The sequence below is a fragment of the Oryx dammah genome, unplaced genomic scaffold (assembly GCF_014754425.2).
Source record: "Oryx dammah isolate SB20612 unplaced genomic scaffold, SCBI_Odam_1.1 HiC_scaffold_2, whole genome shotgun sequence".
NCBI classification, from domain to species: Eukaryota; Metazoa; Chordata; class Mammalia; order Artiodactyla; family Bovidae; genus Oryx; species Oryx dammah.
Window position 1 is genome coordinate 182,230,556 of NW_024070186.1, and position 23,057 is coordinate 182,253,612.

Below are 23,057 nucleotides of genomic sequence, written 5' to 3' on the forward strand. Positions count from 1 at the left end.
GTAAAGAATCTGCCTGCAGTGCAGGAGACCTGGGTTCAGTCTCTGTGTCAGGAAGTTCCCTTGGAGGAGGAAATGGAAACTCACTCCACTTCTGGCCTGGAGAAATCCACGGACGGAAGAGCCTGCTGGGCTACAGTCCATGGGGTCGCAAAGAGTCAGACACAACTGAGCAACTGACACTTTCGTGCCACCCTGCTAAAGCATCTGGTGATCAGGGAGTGTTGATGCACTTCTGAGTGAGACCCAGGGGGGCTGCATCCTTGCTGTGGCTGTATTTCCTCCAGCGGGACAGAAGGAGGGAAAGGCTGTGAAGAGATTGACTGGGCCCCTGTCCTGGAAGTCGGGGATGTGGTGTGAGCATGACATTCATTTCCAGGTGTGAAAGACCAGGTCATTGAAGGAGAGCAGTGGGACCCCAGGCAGTTTAAGAGTCATTGTTGTTTAGTCCCTAAGTCATGCCTGACTCTGCTACCCCATGGACTGTAGCCGCCCCCAGGCTCCTCTGTCCATGGGATTTGCCAACAAGAATACTGGAATGGGTAGCCATTCCCTTCTCCAGGGGATCTTCCCGACCCAGGGATCAAACCTGGGTCTCCTGCATTGCAGGTCGATTCTTTTACTGCTGAGCCACTGGAGAAGCCCTTAAGAGTGATACTTTCCTATAAGCGGAAAGAGAGAACTTCACTTTTTTGCTGTTTTACATTTTTAAACAGATTGCTTGGCAGGCCCCACATTGATCGTGGTGATGTCTGCTGGGGGTGGAGGGCAGGGCACATGCCCCCTACTTGCCACCCTCAGCCACTGCTTTCATCTGCAGCTTCTTAGCTTCAGCAGGGGACAGGCTCCCACAGAGGGGAGCAGGAGGCCTGTTACAAGGTCCCCCCAGACTCTAGCATAGGATTGGAGTTCTGAGCCATTCCTGAGCATTTACTCAAGAGGAGTCCGCAGTAACCTGAAAAGATGTACCTGGTTCTGGGCTGTTCCTTTATTCATCTACTGGGCATGTATCATGGCCCAGGCACTATGCCAGGACAGGACAAGCCCAGTCATTCTCCTACATCACGTAATCCTAGCAGAGAAAACAGACAATAAGCATGCGTGCATGCTTAGTTGCTTAGTCATGTCTGACTCTTAGCAACCCCATGGACTATAGCTCACCGGGCTCCTCTATCCATGGGGATTCTCCAGGCAAGAATATTGGAGTGGGTTGCCATGCCCTCCTCCAGGGGATCTTCCTGACTTGGGAATCAAACCTACGTCTCTTACATCTCCTGCATTAGCAGGCGGGTTCTTTATCGCTAGTACCATCTGGGAACCCTGACAATAAGCACATAACCAGATAAATAATAACAACTGCCAACACTGAGTTGTTACTGATATGAGCCAACCACTGTTCCAAGGGCTTTACATATAATCCCTCATTCAATCCTCCCCACAGACCCAAGGAAAGTCTTGTCATTGCACTTGTTTTGCCGATGGGGAGAATGAAGCACAGAGATGTCAAATAACTCGTCCAAGGTCACACAGCCAGGAAGGAGCAGAGCAGAAGTGAATCTGCAGCAGTTTGAGCCCAGAGCCTGTACTGTTAACCTTCCAGTTCAGTTCAGTTCAGTTCAGTTGCTCAGTCGTGTCCGACTCTTTGAGACCCCATGGACTGCATGGACACCAGGCTTCCCTGTCCCTCACCAACTCCTGGAGCTTGTTCAAATTCATGTCCATCAAGTCAGTGATGCCATCCAACCATCTCATCCTCTGTCATCCCTTTCTCCTCCTGCCTAAGGCTAAATAAATAAACCAGGTGAGATTACAGAGTGATGACTGGGCTTTGAGAATCCAGTAAGTAACCCCAGGCCCCTCTGTTTCCCCTTCTAAGTTGTGAAACAAATGAGAGATAGCCATGGGATAGATGAGGAGCAAATGATCACCTTTCCAACTGATAGGACTGGTGGCTAGGCAGTACTGCCCCTCCACTATAGACAACCCCCTGGCCCCAGAAGCTAATGGCATCTGGAAGGGGACCATGTGACCTGATGGCAACCCCTGCCCCACTCCCCTGCCCAGAGGGGAGGACTGAGCCCCGATGGCTTCTGGCCCCCACTCTCTCCCATCCTAGTCATCCTCCTGGTGAGCAAGGAGCAGTGAGTGAGTGGCACAGAGAAAGGCAGAAGTTATTTTTCCAGTAACTGGAAAGGGGAGAGTTGGGTCAGGGTCAGGTTAGAAATTCAGGGAGGAGGAAAGAATGGTACCCCGATGGTCTTGAAAGTTGTGAATGTTATAAGACAGGACACTGGCTGGGGAATCAGGGTCAGAGAAGGATGCTGGTAGCTGGAATGGTGAGAACAGCCTTCTCAGAGGAGGTGATGTTTAAATCAGGAATGAGGAGAAGGGGGCAGCCATGGGAACAGCCTTCCAGGTCCAGGGAACAGCAAGCATAAAGGGTTTGAACAGGGAAAGAGCTTGGTGTACCCGAGGACACACAAAGGGCCAGTGTGGCTGGAGCTGAGTGAGCCTGGGAGAGGAGGGAGGGGCAGGCAGGAACATGGTGCAACACGAGTGTCCCAGCCTACTTTCCATGAAGACATGAGGGTTCCAGGGTTGCACCCAGAGGCTGGGTCCTTTGGTGCCCTAGGAAATAGCCTCGTATAGCCTTCTGATGGCCAAGGTAGACCTCCATAACTGCCGGAGGGCCATCTTATGGAGAAGAGGGAGCCGGTAGAAAGGCAATAAAGTGGTTAAGCAAGTGTGCAGTTGCTCAGTTAAGTTGCTTTAAGTTGCTCAGTTGTGTTCGACTCTGCGATCTCATGGACTGTAGCCCACCAGGCTCCTCTGTCCATGGGATTTCCAACGCAAGAATACTGGAGTGGGCAGCCATTTCCTTCCCCAGGGGATCTTCCCGACCTAGGGATCAAACCAGGGTCTCCTGCATTGCAGGCAGATTCTCTACCATCTGAGCCATCAGGGAAGCCAAAAGTGGTTAAGGGGAGGGCTCAAACCCTGATTCCATCACTTCTAGCTTTGTGACCTTGGAAAAATGACTTGAACCTCAGCGCCTTAGTCTGCAATAGTAGGTATCCGTTTTCAACGGCTGCTGTAGCAAATGAGCAAAATGATGCAAATTTATTATCTTATAGTTCTGTGGGTTGTAAGTGTGATGGGCTAAAATCACAGTGTCAACAGGAGGCTCCAGGGGAGAACCTGTTTCCTTGCCTTTTCCAGCTTCTAGAGGCTGCTGCGCACCTTGGCTCCTGGCTCCTTCCTCCACCTCCAAAGCTAGCAGCATTGCCTCTCTGTGGCTTTCTTCTATAGTCACATGTCCCTTTGACCCTCCTCATCAGCAGCCCTTTTCCACTTGTGTGTGTTTTATTGTGGTAAAATATACATAACCTTTCTTTATTATTATAATGTTCTGTATATAATATTGTAACATTCTATACATAACATTTCTATTCTTTTATCTTCTTCACCATTAAAAAAAAATGTATTCATTCGCTTTTGGCTGCACTGAATCTTCATTGCTGTATTCGGAGGCAACTCTCTAGTTGCAGTGGCTTCTCTTTTTTGTGGCCCACGGGCTTAGTCGCCCTGCGGCATGTGGAATCTTCCCAGACCAGGTACTGAACCCATGTCCCCTGCTCCCTTCTTCACTGTTTTTTAGAGCACAAATTGGTGTCAGGAAGTAGACTCACACTATATGTAACCATCACCACTGTCTTTCACCAGAAGTTTTTTCATCATCCCCAGCTGAAACTTCGTCCCTCTTCCACTTTTAAGTGAAGTGAGTGAAAGTTGCTCAGTCGTGTCTGACTCTTTGTGACCCCATGGACTATACAGTCCATGGAATTCTCCAGGCCAGAATGCTGGAGTGGGTAGCCTTTTCCTTCTCCAGGGGATCTTCCCAATCCAGGGATCAAACCCAAGTCTCCTACATTGCAGGCGGATTCTTTACCATCTGAGCCACAAGGGAAGCCCACTTTTAAGGACCCATGTAATTACATTGTGTCCAGCAGGATAATCCAAGATAACCTCCCTAGTTTAAGGTCAGCTGATTAGCACAGTTAATTCCCCTTTGCTTTGTCGCCTAACACATTCACAGCTTCTGGGAATTAGGATGTGGCCAATTTTGAGGTCCATTATTCTGCCTACCCTCCACTCACTAGGATGGCTGGCCAGGGAAATACACTAGAAAGCATGTGCCAAGGGCCTGACCCAGTGCCGGGTCGTCTGGAGGAGAACTGAATATATGCTAGCAGTCATTCTTACCATCAGCAGCATATTTTCAGCACTTGGGCAGTCAGTCTCCATTTGAGCATTGGCCCTTCTCCTTTCTTCGTCTTGTCTCATTGGACATGGTGGGTTCTGGCTCAGACACACACAGGTCTGCCCTTGGGCCCAGGGTGTCAGGACAACCAGGGACCAGCCACTTTAGAAAGTGTAGAGAAACATATGCCCTTCACAAAGTCAAGGGGGGAATGGCAGAGAAGTTAGTGCAAATCAGATAGACGTCACCCACGTCCCCATTATCTACCCTGAGCTGCCAAGAATCCCACGGGGCCCTTGATTCTGGGGCTTCACTCCTTTAGGCCATCACAGACCCCAGGATTTCCTCGGAATTTCAGCAGAAACTTCCCGAGGCTTTCTGCCTTTCCAGGCTGGGGGTTCCCAAGTCCGGGAACTACACTCTTCTCCCTGATTTTTCTCTTTAGTCCATTTAGCCACCTGCCTCGCTGCCCACCGGACTGCTTTCCCAAGCATGTCCTCTCATGTTCTTCTTTGTTTACTGTTTATTTATTTGGCTGTGCTGGGTCTTAGCTGCAGCACTCAGGATCTTTGCTCTTCGTTATGGCTTGTGAACCCTTAGTTGCAGCATGTGGAATCTAGTTTCCTGACTGCTGATTGAACCCGGGTCCCCTGCATTGACAGCATGGAGTCTTAGCCACCAGGCCACCAGGAAAGTCCCTGTCTTCTCATGTTCTTAAACGTTTGCTGGTTCTAAAACCCTGGAACCACTGTCCCCAAACTCGCATGCGTGTGTTCATGTTCACTCACTCAGTCATGTTTGCGACCCCACCAGGCTCCTCTGTCTACGGAGTTCTCCAGGCAAAAATACTGGAGTGGGTTGCCACTTCCTTCTCCAGGGGATCTTCCCCATCCAGGGATTGAACCCGTGTCTCTTGCATCCCCTGCATTGGCAGGCGGGTTCTTTACCACGGCACCACCTGGGAAGCCCCCTCCCCAAACCTGCGTCATGTTCAAACCTTCATAGTTCTTTTGCCAAATTCACAGCCCACTCGTACTATTTATTTTTTTTAGCTATTATTTAAACCAGCAAACTTATTTTGTTGTCTGCATTATTCACACCTCTAATTCCGAACTAGCATGGTGCCAGAGCAGGGGTTCCATTAATATTTGTTGAATGAATAAGTGAACAGACAAATAAACAGATGCCTGAGCAGAGTGTGCCATCTCTGCTTGCACTCCGTGTTTGACATATAAACAATTGTGTTTTTTACAGGTAATAAAAAGGAAAGGAATTTGTCTGCTAAGCGGAAGGACAATGCTGAGGTCTTCATTCCCAGCAAACCTGAGCCACACCTGAGTCCCCAGCCCCCGACCATGTTCCCGGATCAAGACAGGGCGTGCTCAAGTAAGAGTTCCAGGGTCCATGATCGGACTTGGCACTGGGCTTGCAACACTGTCACTGGGGTGCCAGAAAGGAGGAGTCCTTGCTTCATCACCCTCCTTCGCCAGGCCTGAGCTGATCTTTAGCAAATGTCTCATTAGTCAAGGTCTCCAGAGAAGGACTTCCCTGGTGGTTCAGTGGTTAAGACTTTGCCTTCCAAGGCAGGGGATGCAGGTTCTATTCCTGGTCTGGGAACTAAGATCCCATATGCCTCATGGCCCCCCAAAAATCAAAACACGCAACAGAAGCAATATTGTAGCAAATTCAATACAGACTTTAAAAATGGTCCACATTAAAAAAGAAAAAGAAAAACTTTGAAAAAGCAAAAAGTCTCCAAAGAAACTGAACCAGTAGGATGTATATATTTATAGGGAGAAATTTATGTTTTTACTTCTTTAGAATTAGTTAATTTATTTTATTATTTTTGGTTGTGTTGGGGCTTTGTTGCTGTGCGCGGGCTTTCTCTAGTTGTGGCAAGCCAGGACTACCGGTTTTGACTGAATAGCTGGACTCTGCATGGCTCAGTTGAGTGGACACATAAAATTAATGGCCATAGTTAATTTCTGGGTCTATAGCTAAGATGTGGTTATGACTGAAAGTTTGTTTTATTTTTCTTTTTACTTTTAAATGAAATTTCTTACTTTATATGGATAACAATGCATGCAGATGATACTACATTCTAAAGGTACAAAGGAGTTTATGGTGAAAGATTAATCTGATACCCTTTTAATGAAATCAGGCTGTCTAATGATTGAGCACTTGCCTTGAGCCAGCCAACACTGTAAGCAATTATTATATTTACTATATGTTTACTTATAATGTACTTATATACATTATATAGTTTATATACGTGTGCGTGCATGCTAAGTCACTTCAGTCGTGTCTGACTCTTTGCGACTCCATGGACTATAGCCCACCAGGCTCCTCTGTCCATGGAATTCTCCAGGCAAGAATACTGGTGGGTTGCCATACCCTCCTCCAGGGGGGTCTTCCCCACCCAGGCATCTCCAGCATTGGCAGACGGATTCTTTACCACTAGCCCCACCCAGGCCTGGATCAGTGCACTCCAAGCTTGAAGCTCTTTTCCAAGCAGCTCAGGCAGATGGTAGGAGGCAGAAGAAGGGGCCACAGTCCTTGCAATTTACTGAGCGTTTGCTCCCTGCTATGTGAATATTGTCTTGGTTTAGATTCCCCAGAACCAGACTCTGAGATAAGGATTCCAGAACAAGTCATCAAATTGGAAGGTGGTTCCTGGAAGAGGGCTGGAAAGGGAATGAGCCAAAACTGGCTTCATCACCAAGCAAGGTCCCTGGGCAAGTGGAGCACCACTTGGCTGGGGGGGCGGTGGGGGGAGGGCAGAGGGCAGTGCTGAGCAGAAGCCTGCTCCCCATCCCAGGGTGGATGAGGGACCCTCCTTTCAGTCCTGGGTGTGAGCTGTGTTGACCCTTGAGAGCTCTGGCTCTGGGGGTCACGGTTGGAGGTCTGGCCAGGGGACTGTGAGCAGGGGGCACCCAGGCATTCAGTGATTAACCCTTATCAAACCCCACCCAACTGGGAGAAAGCACTATACTAATACAAGACAAGATGTTTTATCTTTTTTTTTTTTTTTTAATTTTCTTACTTTTATTTTTGGCCGCACTGGGTCTTCATTGTTGTGCAGGCCTAGTTGCGGGCCACAGGCTTCTCACTGTGGTGGTTTTTCTCCTTGCTAAGCACAGGCTCTAGGGCTCGAGGGCTGCAGTAGCTGTGGTTCTCGGGCTTCGTTGCTCTGCAGCGTGTGGAATCTCCCCAGACCGGGAATCAAACCCGTGTCCCCTGCATTGGCTGGCAGATTCTTAACCACCGGACCACCAGGGAAGTCCAAGACAAGGCGTTTTAGATAGCAAGTAATAAAAAGAGTGGACTGAAGGGAAAGCGTCTACATCAATCCATGTAAATGAACTTCTGAAGGTGGTGTGATCACGGGTGCAGCCGGACCCAGTGATTAAAATGTGTCAGCCGTCTGCCTCTTCCCACCTCCCAGCTCAGCTTTCTCCTTTTTGCCCTTCATTCTCAGAAAAGCTCTTAGACGTGGTGAGAGGGCCACCAGCAGCTCTGGGCCGACAGCCCACCAGCCCAGCAACCCTGGCAGAAAATAGACCTGGCAGACTCTGCAGCCTGACCACCTGGTACAAATCCTGCCCTTCTTCCTACCAGCTCTGTGACCTTGGGCAGGTTACTTAACCTCTCTGGGCCTCCTTCACCCATCTCTCAAATGGAGCTAAGAATAGCACTCTGGGGCTTCCCTGGTGGCTCAGCGGTAAAGAATCTGCCTGCCAGTGCAGGAGATATGGGTTGAACCCTTAATCTGGGAAGATTCCATATGCCTCAGAGCAACTAATCTCCACAACAAAAGAAGCCACCGATGAGAATCCTGGGCACCACTGTTAGAGAATAGCCCACACTCATGGCAACTAGAGAAGGGCCCTTGCAGCAATAAAGACCCAGCTCAGCCTAAATAAATAAATACTTTTTTTTTTTTTAAAGAGAAGAGCACTCTGCCCTGAGGGTCACTATAAGGATTAAAAGGCTGGATGGGTAGTCAGCTTAGAGGAGCACCCGGCTCAAAGCAAGCCCTTGTTGAAGGTCAGCTGGTGGAGAGTGTAACGATTCCTGGGCTATCGTTCCTTCTACACCCAGACTGGCTCCACTGACTGCTGCTCAACTCGACAGGACTCCAGTCTGTACTGCTGGTGTTCACTCTACATGAAAAATTAATAACGGCTTTTAAATTTCTCTAGAACAAGGTGGGACATGAAGCCAAAGGTAGTGTGCAATGGTGTAGGAACCTTCCAGAGGCCCTGATAGAGTGGGAGCAGCCTGGTGGTGGTCTAGCACCCTTTCTGGTTGCCTACTGGGCTCACTGGGACCTCCCTCCTTCATGTGTGGGCTGCGATCACTAGATATTTACATTTCTGGGTAATACAATGAAGAGCCAGCACTTATAAACACCCTGAATCAGCTCCCAGGCTGTGTTTTGTACCACACATGTTAATCTTACATTTAATCACCCGAACAACCCTGTGTAGTAGGTACGCTGTAATCAATACTATCATACAGAGGAAACCCAGGCATGGAGAGGTTGAAGTGAAAGTGAAGTTGCTCAGTCGTGTCCGACTCTTTGCAACCCCGTGGACTGTAGCCCACCAGGCTCCTCTGTCCATGGGATTCTCAGGCAAGAATACTGGAGTGGGTTGCCATTTCCTTCTCCAGGGGATCTTCCCAACCCAGGGATCGAACCTGGGTCTCCTGCATTGCAGGCAGACGCTTTATCCTCTGACCTGGCTGCCGAGCATCTGTCCCTAATCACTCTATCGCATGGCCCCTCAGGTGCCAACTAAACCGCTGTTGGCTTGCGACACACTTACACCCGCCTAGTCCTAAAGAATGACATACCTAAAGCCCACTGGTTGGAGTCACTTGGTCTATTTTTTCTAATATTCAGTAATATAAATATATAACAGTATTTTTAAAATATTTATTTACTTATTTGGCTCCCTTATTTCTTAGTTGTGGCATGCAGGCTTAATTCCCCACAGCATGTGGGATCTTAGTTCCCTAATCAGGGCTTGACCCTGTGTCCCCTGCATTGGAAGGCAGATTCTCAACCACTGGACCACCTGGGAAGTCCCCTAACTGTTATTATTTTAAAGTTAAATCACATATCAAGTAAAGTCATTTTGAATACTGTATTAGTTTCCTAGGCTGTTGTGACAAAGTACCAAGAGCTTATTGGTTTACACAATAGACAGTTATTATCCTATTTCTGGAGGTTGGGAAGTCCAAAATCAAGGTGTCAGCAGGGCCATGTTCCTTCTGAAAGCACTAGGGATGAATCTGCTCCAGGCACCTCTCTACCTTCTGATAGTTCCTTGCTTTGTGACAGCATAATCCAATGCTCACCTGGTGCTTTCCTGTGTACACGTCTGTCTCTGGATTCAAGTTTACTCTTTTTATAAGGACACCAGTCATGTTCAATTGAGGCCCACCCTAACGACCTCATCTTAACCTGGTCATCAGCAAAGACAGTATTTCCAAATAAGGTGACATCCACAGGTCCTCGGGTTTGTTTTCAACAAGTCAACAGGTAACACATACCTTGATGTGTAGCATTTTGAGAAGTGGAGCTTCATTAATTATTTATAATCTGCCTTTCTCCAGGAAGTTCTGACAGAACAAATTGGGTAGCGCAAGAAGATTTTAACAAATATGTAAGGAAATGAAGGTAAAGGGAAAACAAGAGTAGGAACAATAAGATGATGCCGGGAGTAAACAAATGAATGCCTGAGGTGGGGTCACAGTCGTGACTGTGAGCTTCCTGGCCACCATGGCAAAGAAGCGTGCCTTCGCATACACAGTGGGTCCATCTGATAAATATCAGATTACCAGCTGTCCCCAGTAGGTGGTTCTTAGCTTGTCCCATTGATTCCCTTAAAGAGGACTGAGGTGGTGGAATCCTCATTTTCAACAGATTTGGAGCTCAGCGTTTATCTGATAAAGGCGCATGCTCCTACAGAAGCCGAATTTGAAGAAAAGAAAGTTGAAACCCGTTGTGTTGCACAATCCTCACACTGAAATGGGATGGCATTGGAGCTACATGTCACACACGGATGAGGTTCCAAAGGTCAAGGAGGTACAGGTGCCAAATCTACCCTTGAAATCCCTCCAGCTGATGATCAAGTGTAGCATATATGCAGCTCTATCTAGAAACCCCCATAGAGACATATTATCTTTCCTTAAGCCCAAGAGAGTCGTTGCTCCTCCAGGGTGGGGACGACCAAAGCTTCTTGGCTGAGCCCCAGATGAAGCAGTTGGATATGTTTAGAGCCTGGGTTGTAGGAAAAAATGTGTTTTTAAGCACTGGCATTACGCTGAGGTCCCTGGGAGGTCCTTGCCTCCAGCGGCACAGGACCTTGACTAGCTGCACGGACAGAAGAATCAAATGCACTTACCCTCTTCCAGGAAAGACCCATGCTGCTTAGATGCTTTACTTTCTGTTTGTGGGGGGAGGTCTTTTGTGAGGGGCATACAAAACCAGCCTTTTTATGTCTTCTGGTGAACTGAACCTTTTATCACCATGTATTGTCTCTTTTTTACTCTAAAAATGCTTTTGTCTTTAAGTCAACCGGCTTTCTTTTGGTTAGTGTTTATGTGGTATATCTTCTTCTTTTTTTTTAATCTTCTATGTGCTGCATCTTTTTTCATCCTCTTATTTTCAAACTTTCTGCATCCTTACACTGGGGTTTATCTCTTGTAAACAACATGTAATTGGTTTTTATTTTTATCCTCTAACAATCTATGTGTTGTAATGGGCACATTTAGTCCATTTACATTTAATGTAATTGCTGATAGATTTGATTTTAAATCTACCATCTTATTGTTTGTTTTTATTCGTTCCGCCTCTCTTATGTTCCTTTTCTCTCCTTTCTTGCCCTATTCTGAACTGATTACTTTGTATTATCCCTCTTTTTTCTTCTCTATTAGCTTGTTAGTTATACATTCTTTTATTATCCTTTAGTCATTACCAGAGATTGCAACATGCATTCTTGACTTATTAGCGTCTCCTTTAAATTAGCAAGTTTACTGCTTCTCATTCAGTGGAGACCTTACAAGTCTAGCTCCATTTACCCCTCTCCAAAATTAAATGCTTATTGTCATGCATTTTAATTCTCTGTAAATATTAAACCTCACCAGACATCATCATTATTATTACTGTTGTTGTTACAGTAGTCAACTGTAATTTGGATTTGCTTATATTGCTGTGCCCTTCACTCCTGACTATTTCTGGGTCGCCCTGACTCTCAGACTGTAGCCCCAAGTCTGTCACCAGCTCTGTTCAGTTCCTCAGCTTTGCAGCAGCTCTTAGAATCAGGAGCACCTTGAGGGGAAGCACTTCCCAGGTGCTGAGTTCACCTCTCTGGGTTTCTCATTTCCTGCCTGTAACCCTTCATCGTCTTATTCACTCTCCATGCCTTCAAACAGATTTCTCTTTATAAACAGAGTTTCATAATACTATTTGGTCCAGGTTTTCTGCTTGTGTTCCAGGGATGGGTTGATGTGGATTAGCTAGCTAGCTAGCCATTACCATAAGTATAACCTATGGCCTGCACTCTTAAAAGAGTTATTTCTCTCCTTGTCCCTTTATCTGTGGCCAAAGTCATAAAATTGAATTTGTGTCAATTAAATGTACATATGAGGCAACTCCACGAGAGTTTAATTCCTCTCTATCACTATAATTATCCCTGCTTCTAATGAAAGGGCCTCATGTCTTGGATTACTTTGGTCTCGATCAAATAGCCTTCCAGGAAAGGACCTGTTGTCTTGTTGTGGGTGAGAGAACATTAGTCTTTAATGCAGAAAGTTTACTGTCCAAGGTGTCAGAGTGCTTTAGGGAAGTGATATATCTGAACCACTTTCCCCAGACAAGCTGCCAACGTAGAAATAAAGTAACACCCCTCAGCATGAGTGAATTAGAAGACCCTGACAGCCCTGCAGTTAGCATTGCTGTCAAGAAGACCCACTGCAGAAAGACCATTCTGCCAAAGTCCAGCGTCTCATAACACGTGTCAGTGTTCACGATTAACAGCAAGGGTCAGAAATCCAAACCGGCTGAAGCGACAAGGGAAAATGTATTGCTCACAGATCTGAAAAGTCTGGAACTATAGTTTGGCTTCAGGCATGGTGGGATCCAGGTGTTCAGATGATGCTATCACCAGGAAGGTGTTTCTTTATCACTTAGCTCTACTCTCCTCTAATCCAGTGCATCTCAGACTTGAACATGCATCAGAATTATGTGATAAACAAGCAAATTAACGCCCCATTTTTGGACCCTGCCCCAGTTTCTAATTCAGTGCATCTAGGGTGGAACATAAGTGTTTTAATTCTTAGTAAGTTCCAGGTGATACTGATTTTGCTGCTCCAGGGACCACACTTTGGGAACCACATCTATAGTCTCAGCATGGCCCAGAGATGGTTCCTGCTAGCTCCTCTTCCTAATAGTCCTAATAGTCCCAGCAGAGTCCAAGGACCAGCTCTCCTCTGAACTGATCTCTAAACTCCACAGTCAGGGAGAGGCACCTGTTTTCTTGTGGGCCCAGGCAGGGCCAGGAGTGGGGTTAGACGCAGTTGCCTCCAAACCATGTGGACTGAGAAGCTGGGGAAGAGGTGGTTCCCTGAAGGAAAACATGGATGCCATGAAGGTCACTGTCTCCGGAGCCTGAAAGCAACTGCTGCTCATTTCACATAAAAATTAACCACACAGGACATTTTGCTACAAATTCTTCAGAGGCCAGGTACGGAGCAAAGAACTGTAATATGCAAGAGGAAAGAGTACAAGTTGCTTAGTCAGTGATGAGGAGATGGGGGCTGGCACCTTCCTTGAACATCATTAAAAATCATGTGCATTCCTGAGCTCACGAAGAGACAGCAGCGGAAAGATGAGTGTTAAGGGCTGCAGAGAGCATCTGCCCCTAAAGGCCCCCAAACAACCTTTAGAGATGAGATGAGCACGGGCTTTGACAAGCCAGGTGTATCAGCTATCTCCTGCTGCCTGACAATCCCCTCCATGCTGCAGTGGCTGCAAGCAACAATGCCTTTTATTATTGCTGCGGGTGGACTGGCTGGTTCCATAGTGAGCTAGTGGGCTGGATGATCTCACATGGCCTCACTCACAGTGTCTGGCAGGCCCCCTGGCCCGAGGACCTCAGCTGGGACAGTTTGTCTCTGCTCCATGTGGTCTCATTATCCAGCACCTGGGGGTCTCTAGGCAGCCAGAGAGGACACGCCTCAGCATGCAAGTGCTTTTTAAAGGATCTGCTCAGTTGTGACTGCGAAGGACCTGTTGGCCAAAGGAAGTCACCAGGCTAAGCCCAGCTAGAGAAATAGGCTCCAGCTACCTCTTGATGGGGGGCTTCCCAAGTGGTGCTCGTGGTAAAAAACCCGCCTGCCAATGCAGGAGACCTAAGAGACCCAGGTGTGATCCCTGGGTCAGGAAGATCCCCTGGAGGAGGACATGGCGACTCACTCCAGTGTTCTTGCCTGGAGAATCCCCATGGACAGAGGAGCCTGGCGGGCCACAGTCCATAGGGTTGCAGAGTCAGACATGACTGAAGCAACTCACTCACCTCTTGATGGAGGGTGTGGGGGTGTCACAGCACGACGTGGCATGTTGCATGTGGGAGTCATTTGTGGTCATTTGTCGCAGTCTCCTGAACCATGGGAAGCAGCTAACTGGATGAGGCTGTGTGTGCATGCTCAGTGAGTCAGGGTAAAATGCACAGAGGCTCTGGAGCACTCAGATGTCAGCGGTCCTCCCAGCAGGCAAGCCCCCATCCCCCTCCTGGTTGGATTTCAGAGGGAGTGTGGGCAGCTCAAGACAGAAGGGGGCTAAGTCAGCCATTTCCCAAACCTTTCACCATACACATCAGGTCGTTGCCAGGCTGAGGGGCACGTGACCACCACTGTGGAAGCTGGAGGGCCAATGCCCTGCCTACAGGGGGCGCCGCTCCCTACCGCCTAGCTGCCATGTAGGCATGCCGGTGCCGGCTGTCAGATCACATGACTTTTCAAGAGAGGCCAGGAATCCCGATTTTCACGTGAATTTCCTCCTTTTTAAAAATTTATTTTAACTTAACATCTGTTTCCAATTACAAAAGTCACTCAACACAGTCTACAGGCTTGCCTCAGCCATCGGGCTTCGCGTCTATGAGCTCTACACTAGAGCTGTGTGATTCTCGGACGCAATGTTTGCCATTTCGTCGGATTCCCGGCTGACCTCAAAGACCGCTTGCCTGTGGGAAGGGGCCGTTTTGCTAAGACTCTGAATCACTGAATCACAGCCAGCGGGTGGGGAGAAGCTGCCTGGCTGGAGAGCCAACCGGACAGCCCGTATCTCACGTCTTCTTTGTGACATGTGCTGCATTCACGGTAAATCTCCTCAGTTGATACGCTCTTTTGTTTCCAGAGATGAAAGCCAAGTTCTAGCGAAGCGAGGAGAAAGTGCAGTTCACAGAAGAGGGGTAGTTTTCAACCAGAAAAGAGCAGCTTTGGGATAAATTTAAATGTACCATTTGGCTTTCGGTGGTGGCACTGAGCTATTGTGTGAATAAATCCACTGTTCTCCACAGCTGTGATGAGAATAAATCCACCCTCACATGGGGCTCAGGCCGGTGCAGAAACAGCTCACCCGAAGGAGCAAGGGGAACTTCCAATGAAGTCAAAAGGCGGCACCCTCGTGTGCAATGAGGAAATGCAGTCTACACAGCCCGGCAGCGGGGGTGTGAATCAGGAGGACGCGGGCACTGTGTGCACATTTCTGGGCAGCCAGGGGTGGGGAGAACTCCGGTAGTGGAGCTGCGGCATTGACCTTCACTGGGAGAAAGGCTGATTTAATTTTTAAAAGCATCTTCTTAGCATAATATGACTCAAAGGGCACAGGCAGGACCCAACAACCATGTTGTCGCAGGAGCCTTCCCTCCCAAGTGAAAGACACTCAGGGCAGAAGGGTTTGTGCAGATAAAACTGGGTCCTGCATGAAGAAAATGCCTTCCTGATTATCCTTTCCCAAGAAGAGGCAAGTGTAAGGCTACGGATAATTATCTTAGATGCGCCGCTCCACCCCAGCCCCAGGTCACTGAGATGTAAGAGGAGGAGGCTTTTGGCCATGTGGTGGTGGCGGTTTACTCACTCAGTTGTATCCTACTCTTGTGACCTCTTGGATTGCAGCCTGCCAGGCTCCTTTGTCCATGGAATTTTCCAGGCAAAAACACTGGAGTGGGTTGCCATTTCCTACTCCAGGGGATCTTCCCAACCCAGGGATCGAACCTGGGTCTCCCACATTGCAGGCAGATTCTTTACCTTCTGAACAACCTGGGAAGTCCCATGTAGTGATAGTAAAAAAGCACTGGCCACCACATAGCGCCTCTTTTTTTGACTAACTTTGTAAGTGTTCTAAGCAGGAAATGCAGGAGCTTATGGGAGAATGGATACTTGTGTTATGTAGGGCTCAGCCCCTTTGATGTCCACCTGGAAGGATCACAACACTGTTCGTTGGCTGTGTGTGTGTTCAGTCGCTCAGTCATGTCTGACTCTTTGCAGCCCCATGGACTGTAGCCTGGCAGGTTCTTCTGCCCGTGGAATTTTCCAGGCAAGAATACTGGAGTAGGCTGCCATTTCCTATTCCATCATTGGCTATACTTCAGTACAAAATAAAAAGTTTAATAAGAAAAAGTCACAAACATCCAAAAAGAGAAAAGAAGGAACTTATGAATGCCCAGGTTCTCCTTATCCTTGTGCTGCCAGAATCTCTCACTGACACTGGGGTTTGTACCCCTAGATCAGAGTGTTGATGTGTTTGTTTAACTGTACACAAGCTCTTCAGCCCTTATTTCTGGGGTCTTCTCTAGGATCTGAAGGGATCTTGAATTTCTCAGCTCTGCTTTATTGCAGATGGTGGAGGGAACAATATGTTTTATTGACATTCGCAGATACTGAGATTGACAAGGTTCAGAGTTGAAATCATTTTCCATCCATTAATCGTGCTGGGAACCAGGGTGTAGCATTAAACAGGTAGGCATGGCCTCCTGGAGTAGCAGGAGGCCTCTAAGGCTTAGGTGGCCTCGGGGTCCCATGAGAGCCCAGCTGAGACCTCTCCACCCCTGCTGCCCACCAGACTTCCCCTCGCTCCCCCAGCCCCGCCCCTGGGGCATTCCTCCGTGTGCCAAGCCCCACCCACCACAGGGCCTTGGCACCTGCTGCCCTCTTGGCCTGGAGGAGCCTCCCCATCTGGGTATTCACAAGGCTCACCACTTTCACGTCTCCACTCAGATGTCACCTTCCTTGACTGAGGGTCTGGAATAGTTTCCTTCCCCTGCTGTCATCTCCGGCCTTGACCCTGCTTGATTTTCCTCCCAGAACCTGTGACCTACTGCTGGTGTGTCCTGTGTACTGATTCATGTCTGCCTCTGCCCCGTGACTGGGAGGTCTGTGAGGATGGGGTGTGCCTGTTCACCCTCGTCTGTACCCTCCACCCACCCAGACCAGCATCTCATCTCACAGTGTAGTGACAGTCGAGAGCCTGTGGCATTAATGCCCGTGCCGTGTGGGGAACCCATTTCTGCTTCAGCTCCCCTTGGGGTGAGGGTGCATTGATGCTTCAGGATTCCTCAGTTCCAGCTCGAGGAGCCCACAGCCATGCCTTCCTTTCACCCTCTTTTCCATCCCCCAGCTGCTTCAGGAACCTTCGTGAGGAAGATGCCAGTGGCCTCACCACACCCCCTGGACCCGCCGTGTTTCCATAGCAATGAGGGTCCCCACCTTCATCAGCTTGTTAAATCAGCTCCTCCCAGCTCTCACCTGCTCATCCCTCGAGGGGTAGAGCAGGCCGAGTAGCTGATAAGAAACGAAAACAGTTAAAGCAGCCTTGACCAGGGAGACAGGAATCCCCAGGTCACGCTGCCAGCAGTGCTTACCATCTATCCCCAGGAGCAGCACTGGAGCCACAGCAAGAGTCCATCAGAGTCAGAATGACCCACCGCCGCTATCGCCCAGGCCAGCCTGCCACCCAAAGGCCCACAAAGGTTCCTTTGGGTGCCCGTGACTTGCCTGGGGGAGTAGCTTGGACTTGCCATGACCTGTATCAGACCAGCCCTTGAGTTCTGTTGGCTTTCATGTTTCCTAAAAACTGGAGTACTTTATGAACAAATACAATTTAGGGTTCAGTTTGGTTGCTCAGTCGTGTCTGACTCTTTGCGACCCCATGGACTATAGCACGCCAGGCTTCCCTATCCATCACTAGCTCCCGGAACTTGCTCAAACTCATGTCCATCGAGTCGGTGATGCCATCCAACCATCTCATCCTCTGTCACTTCATATTCTAGCTTTTCATTTCAGATTCTAGCTTTTCTTTGGAAAAAAAAGTTGGCACTAGAAGCACAGCACTATCTATCTGGTAGGTGTTGGCTGGAGCTTGGTGGTGACTCAGCTGTTCCTCCCCCATCTCCCCCACTCCCTCCTTCTTCCCCCACCCCCCAAATTCAGTCTCAATTACTCAGAGTGCCTGCCTTAGTCCCTGGACATTCACCTTCAAAGCCCCTCTACTGGATGCCTGGTAGAAATTGGTGTCCCTTCCTTTTAGCTTAGTTTTTCCATCAGCCCAATGGCAACCCACTCCAGTATTCTTGCCTGGATAATCCCATGGACCAAGGAGCCTGTTGGGCTACAGTCCATGGGGTCACAAAAGAGTCAGGCATGACTGGATAAGCACGCACATGCCGCACCTTTTCCATCGGCCCAGTATCTGGCTATCCTGGAAGCCACCCCAGTAGAGCTGCTGTGTGTTTCTTTCCCTCTCCAGCCAAAGCCATTCTTGATGTTGCTACTTGAACTCTCATTTAGATGCAAAATCTAACAGAACATAGCAGGAGGGTAAAGGGCTCCAGCTGAATCTTTGCTAACCATGGGTGCCTGTTTACTGAGGTCATGGTGATTGAAGGCTGCTGGTTTTTTAACAAGTCTTTGCACCAGGCCAGATATGTATAGTCCATATAGTCAAAGTATGGTTTTTCCACTAGTCAGGTACCGATGTGAGAGTTGGACCATCAAGAAGACTGAGCACCAAAGAATTGATGCTTTTTAACTGTGGTGATGGAGAAGACTCTTGAGAGTCCCTTGGACAGCAAGGAGATCAAAGCAGTCAATCCTAAAAGAAATCAACCCTGAATATTCATGAGAAGGACTGATGCTGAAGGTGAAGCTCCAGTACTTTGGCCACCTGATGCAAAGGGCCAACTCATTGGAAAAGACTCTGGGGAAGATTGAAGGCAGGAGGAGAAGGGGACGACAGAGGATGATATGGTTGGATGGCATCACCGACTCAATGCACCTGAGTTTGACCGAACTCTGAGAGATATTGAAGAACCGGGAAGCCTGGTGTGCTGCAGTTCATGGGGTCGCAAAGAGTCGGACACGACTTACTGACTGAACAACAACCAAACCCCAGAGAATTCATACATGTTAATTCCCAGTTATTTGGTTATAAGCCAGCGTTAATGTCAATCCTTGATACTATTGTTTGTTTTTCTGTGGATTTTTGCTTTGTTTTGTTTTGGCTGCACTGAGTCTTCATTTCTGCCCGTGAGTCTCAGGAAGCAGGGGTTAGTCTTCATTGCAGCGCACAGGCTTCACTCATTGCGGTGGCTTCTCCTGTTGCAGAGCGTGGGCTCTAGGCACGCAGGCTCAGTAGTTGTGGTACACAGGCTTAGTTACTCCTTGGTGTGTGGGATCTTCCCAGATCAGGGGTCGAACCCATGTTCCCTGCATTGACAGGTGGAATCTTAACCACGAGGCCACCAGGGAGGTCTGGAGACTGTTGTTAAGTGGTGCCATCAAGTTGCCTATGTTGAATTCTCGTCTCCAGCCCAGACCACCCTCCCAAACTTCACACTCATGTGTGTGTACAGGCCAGCTGGACAGCTCCACCCTGATGCCAATCACATCTCTTGGTTCCAAGATGCCCTTGCTCTTCTCTTCCAAACCTGCTCCTCCCACAGCCCTCCCCAGCTCAACCAAGAGCAACCCCATCATCCACTTCCTCAGACCAAAGTCTTGGAGTCATCCTTGACTCCTCTCTTTCTGTACCCGCCACATCTACTCTGGCCGGAAATCCTGTTGGCTCCATCTGTAACGTACATGCAGAAACCGACCACACTCTGTGTGCCCCCTCCCCTGCACAGATGCAGGAGCCTGGCCCCTCTGCTTTCCCCTTCATCTCCCTTCATTCTGGTCTCCACTCAGCACCTAAGTCGGGTCAGGTCCCCTGCTCTAGAGCCTTCTCTGACTCCTCAGATCTCTCAGAGTTATGACCTTACAGTGTCCTCCAAGGCCCTGTGTGACCTGTCCTCCCCAGCCCTTCTCAAATCTCTCCACACTAGTGTGTGCACCACACTTCGCCAGTGCTCAGCGACGCCCATCTTGCCATCCTGTACTTTCCATCTCTGTTACCTTGCTCTGCTTTTATTGTTTTTCCATATCATCTCCTGACATGGAACACCCTAGACTATTTATTGTTTCTCCAGCTATTGCCTCCCTCCACAAGGGTGAGAATCTTGGTCTGTCTGGTTACCGCTGTCCCCATTACTAACAACAGAGCCTGGCAGAGTGGCACTCAATATATATTTGCCTAGAGGATGAAATTCAGTAGGTTAAAGCCTCTTTAAACATCCCAATGGAAACATTTTGAGCAGTTCTACTTTTAAATAGAGAATTTTTTTTTAAACAGAGGAAGAATCCAAATGTGAGTAATTGAGATGTTATCATAAGACACCTCCCATGTTCATTGCCTATCCTAGGCAATAGTCAGTTGATGGCCAGTTTCATCTGTGACCCCACCCACTGCGCACCAGATTATGAAGCAAATTCAAGTCATCATATTTATCTGTAGATATTTTAGAATGCCTTTTGTTTTTTCCAGCTGTATAGTATTCCACTGGGTGAGCAAATCACCCAGGGATAGTACCTACGTGTTGAGGCTTCCCTGGTGGCTCAGTGGTAAAGAACCCACTTGGCAGGAGACTTGGGTTTGATCCCTGGGTCAGGAAGACCCCCTTGAGGAGGAAATGGCAACCCACTCCAGTATTCTTGCCTGGGAAATCCCATGGACAGAAGGAGCCTGGAAGGCTACAGTCCATGGGCTCGCAAAAGAGTCAGACACAACTTACTGACTAAACAAGAACAGCAACAGAGCATAACAGAATGTATTTTTTTTTCAACCAGTCTTATTGGTTGAACCAGTCTTATCACTTTATAAAGTCGATGTTCCACTCATTAGAACGTCTACCATCAACTTCAGTTGTGCAATACTTTTTTTTCTTCAACTGAAGAGTAATTTCTTTGTAATTCTTGTTACCCGCACAAAAACAAAATAAAATAAAGCACAATGATTCCGAACCACCCATTCTTCTCCACAATATTAGGGATTATTCTTTATAGGCACTTTGCTAGAAGTCTACTTTTTTAACTTTTTATTTCGATTTTAGATGTAAAGGCAAACTGCAAGGACAGTACAACCAACACCTCCATCCCCCCAGGTTCACCACTTGCTAACATTTTGCTGTGGTTGCTTTATATCTGCTCCCTCTGTGTGTATTTTTAAATCATTTGAGATTAACTTGTAGACAGCGGCCCCCTTTACCCTGAACACTGCAGTATGTATCTCCTAAGAACAGGGGAGTTCATCTTCCATTGCTACAGTGTACTTACATGTGACATTCAGGATATTTAGCATTAATACAATACTGTTATCCAAGCCACAGACTCTACTTGGATTTCTCCACTTGCTACAATTATGTTCTTTAGTGAGATGTCTGCCCACCCAGGATCCACCCCCAGGATCGCTATTGCATTCAGCTACCTTTTCTGCCCCATCCCCTTTCATCCGGAGCATCTCTCCAGGCTATCTATGTCTTTCTTGACCTTGACATTTTTGGAGAGTACAGGCCAGTTGTTTTATAGAATGTTCCTCAATTTGAGTCTAATCGATTTGGAGCAACCCTCCCAGAATGCAGTCTAAAGCAGAACCTCCTGCTTTCCGCCCCCAGGACCTGGAAGCCGCCGAGAGAGACCCCTATCCGCAACCCGGAAACTGGTGCGCGAGGCTGAGGACCGAGAGGAAGATGCCTCGGCTGTGCTCAGAGCCATCCAGGTGGAGAACGAGGCCCTGCAGAGGGCGATCCTCAGTAGAAAGGCTGAGCCCCCTGCCAGCCCACCACAGGTGCATCCCCTGCAGCAGGAAAGGATGGAGGAGGACTCGGGCTACTCAGGGACCAGGCGGTGTCTGAGCCGTGCTTGCCAAGAGCACATGATGAGGAGAGAGAGCTGTGGGGCGCCCCTGACCTCAGACCAATCAGCCTGTGCACTGCCTGAATCTCACTGACCTATCCAAGTCCCCATTTCCTCCCCCTCCTTTCCGTCTTTTGCGTCCTAAGTACCTCCAATCCTTGCTGATTTCCCTGCAAACCCTGAACACCTTAAACCAGGGCTGTAGACTGGTGGGTCAGAGCAAGAATGGAGACAACAGCCATCTCTGGCTTCTCTGGAAAGACCCCCTTTCCCAGAGCATGAGCCCTTCTGGCCTCAGCAGTCCTCACCACTCCCTAAAACCCCGCCCCTGGCCTGCTTCACCTGCTCAGGAAACTCCCCCAACCCCGGCCCTACAGGAGTTTACGCTGGCGCCCACAGCCTTGGCATTTGAGCACCAAACAGAAAGATGGATGATGGGGTGGAGTGGGGGCGCCTCGGGCATCCTTCGGTGTCCACATCCTTTCTCAGAAGCATGTTCCCCAACTCACCTGTTGAAACCCTTTGCCTTAACTTGTCCCGCTTGATGCTCACAGTAGTCCTGAGACAGGCAGGACTGGTTTCATGACCCTGTTTTCTAGATATGGCTGATGGCACCCAGGAATCAGAGGGGCTTTCTCGGGGCATGTCTGTCTGTGGAAGTGGCTGAGGTCTGAGTGCCTACAAGCCCAGAGCCCCGTCCACCACCAGTTGCTCCCCAGGCCCTGTCTCGGGCTACTCTTTGGGGTGATCATCAAGCATCATCTGTTGCCTGTTTTCCTGGTGCTCAGCCCTATGCCCCTGACATTCGCATCTGTGATCACAAGACAGTCTTTGTCTCTGTCGGTGAAGGGGGTGCAGTGGATGGCTTTATTCTGACCTCAGATCATGTGATTCCATCATTCCAGGACACAGAGGGACCACGAGCAAAGTCATGGACCAGTCTGCTCAAGGAGGAGACCTCTGAGGTCAGTGAAGTCCTGAGAGGAACGGCAGAGCACCGTGCCCAACAGCGCCCGACAGTCTCGAGAGGGCCTCCCTGCCGCGGTCCCAGCAGGCCCTCGCTGTGCTTCCCAAGCATGCTGGCATTCTGCCCATCTCCCAGCTTGGGAGACCCAGGCTGGAGCGCTTTGCCCATGATTATGAGCAGAAGCAAGAACTCACCCAGGCCTGCTGACTCCCAGTCCCTTGTTAGGTTTCTATTTTTTCACAAGATAATACAAAAACAGATCTTCAGTTCAGTCCAGTTGCTCAGTCGTGTCCGACTCTGCGACCCCATGAATCGCAGCACACCAGGCCTCCCCGTCCATCACCAACTCCCGGAGTTCACTCAGACTCACGTCCATCGAGTCTGTGATGCCATCCAGCCATCTCATCCTCTGTCGTCCCCTTCTCCTCCTGCCCCCAATCCCTCCCAGCATCAGTCTTTTCCAATGAGTCAACTCTTCGCATGAGGTGGCCAAAGTACTGGAGTTTCAGCTTCAGCATCATTCCCTCCGAAGAAATC

The 23,057-nt window shown here is 48.7% G+C and overlaps 1 protein-coding gene across 2 annotated transcripts in view; it reads left to right on the forward strand.

The window, feature by feature from the left end:
* LOC120876459 (katanin interacting protein) overlaps positions 1-23,057 on the forward strand; it is a 235,688-nt gene that overhangs the window by 114,975 nt on the left and 97,656 nt on the right. For both annotated transcript variants that reach the window (XM_040258385.1, XM_040258393.1), the window contains 3 exons: positions 5,513-5,644; positions 21,313-21,485; positions 22,459-22,518. In XM_040258385.1, coding sequence (XP_040114319.1) covers positions 5,513-5,644; positions 21,313-21,485; positions 22,459-22,518 — 365 coding nt within the window. The remainder of the gene's footprint in view (positions 1-5,512; positions 5,645-21,312; positions 21,486-22,458; positions 22,519-23,057) is intronic.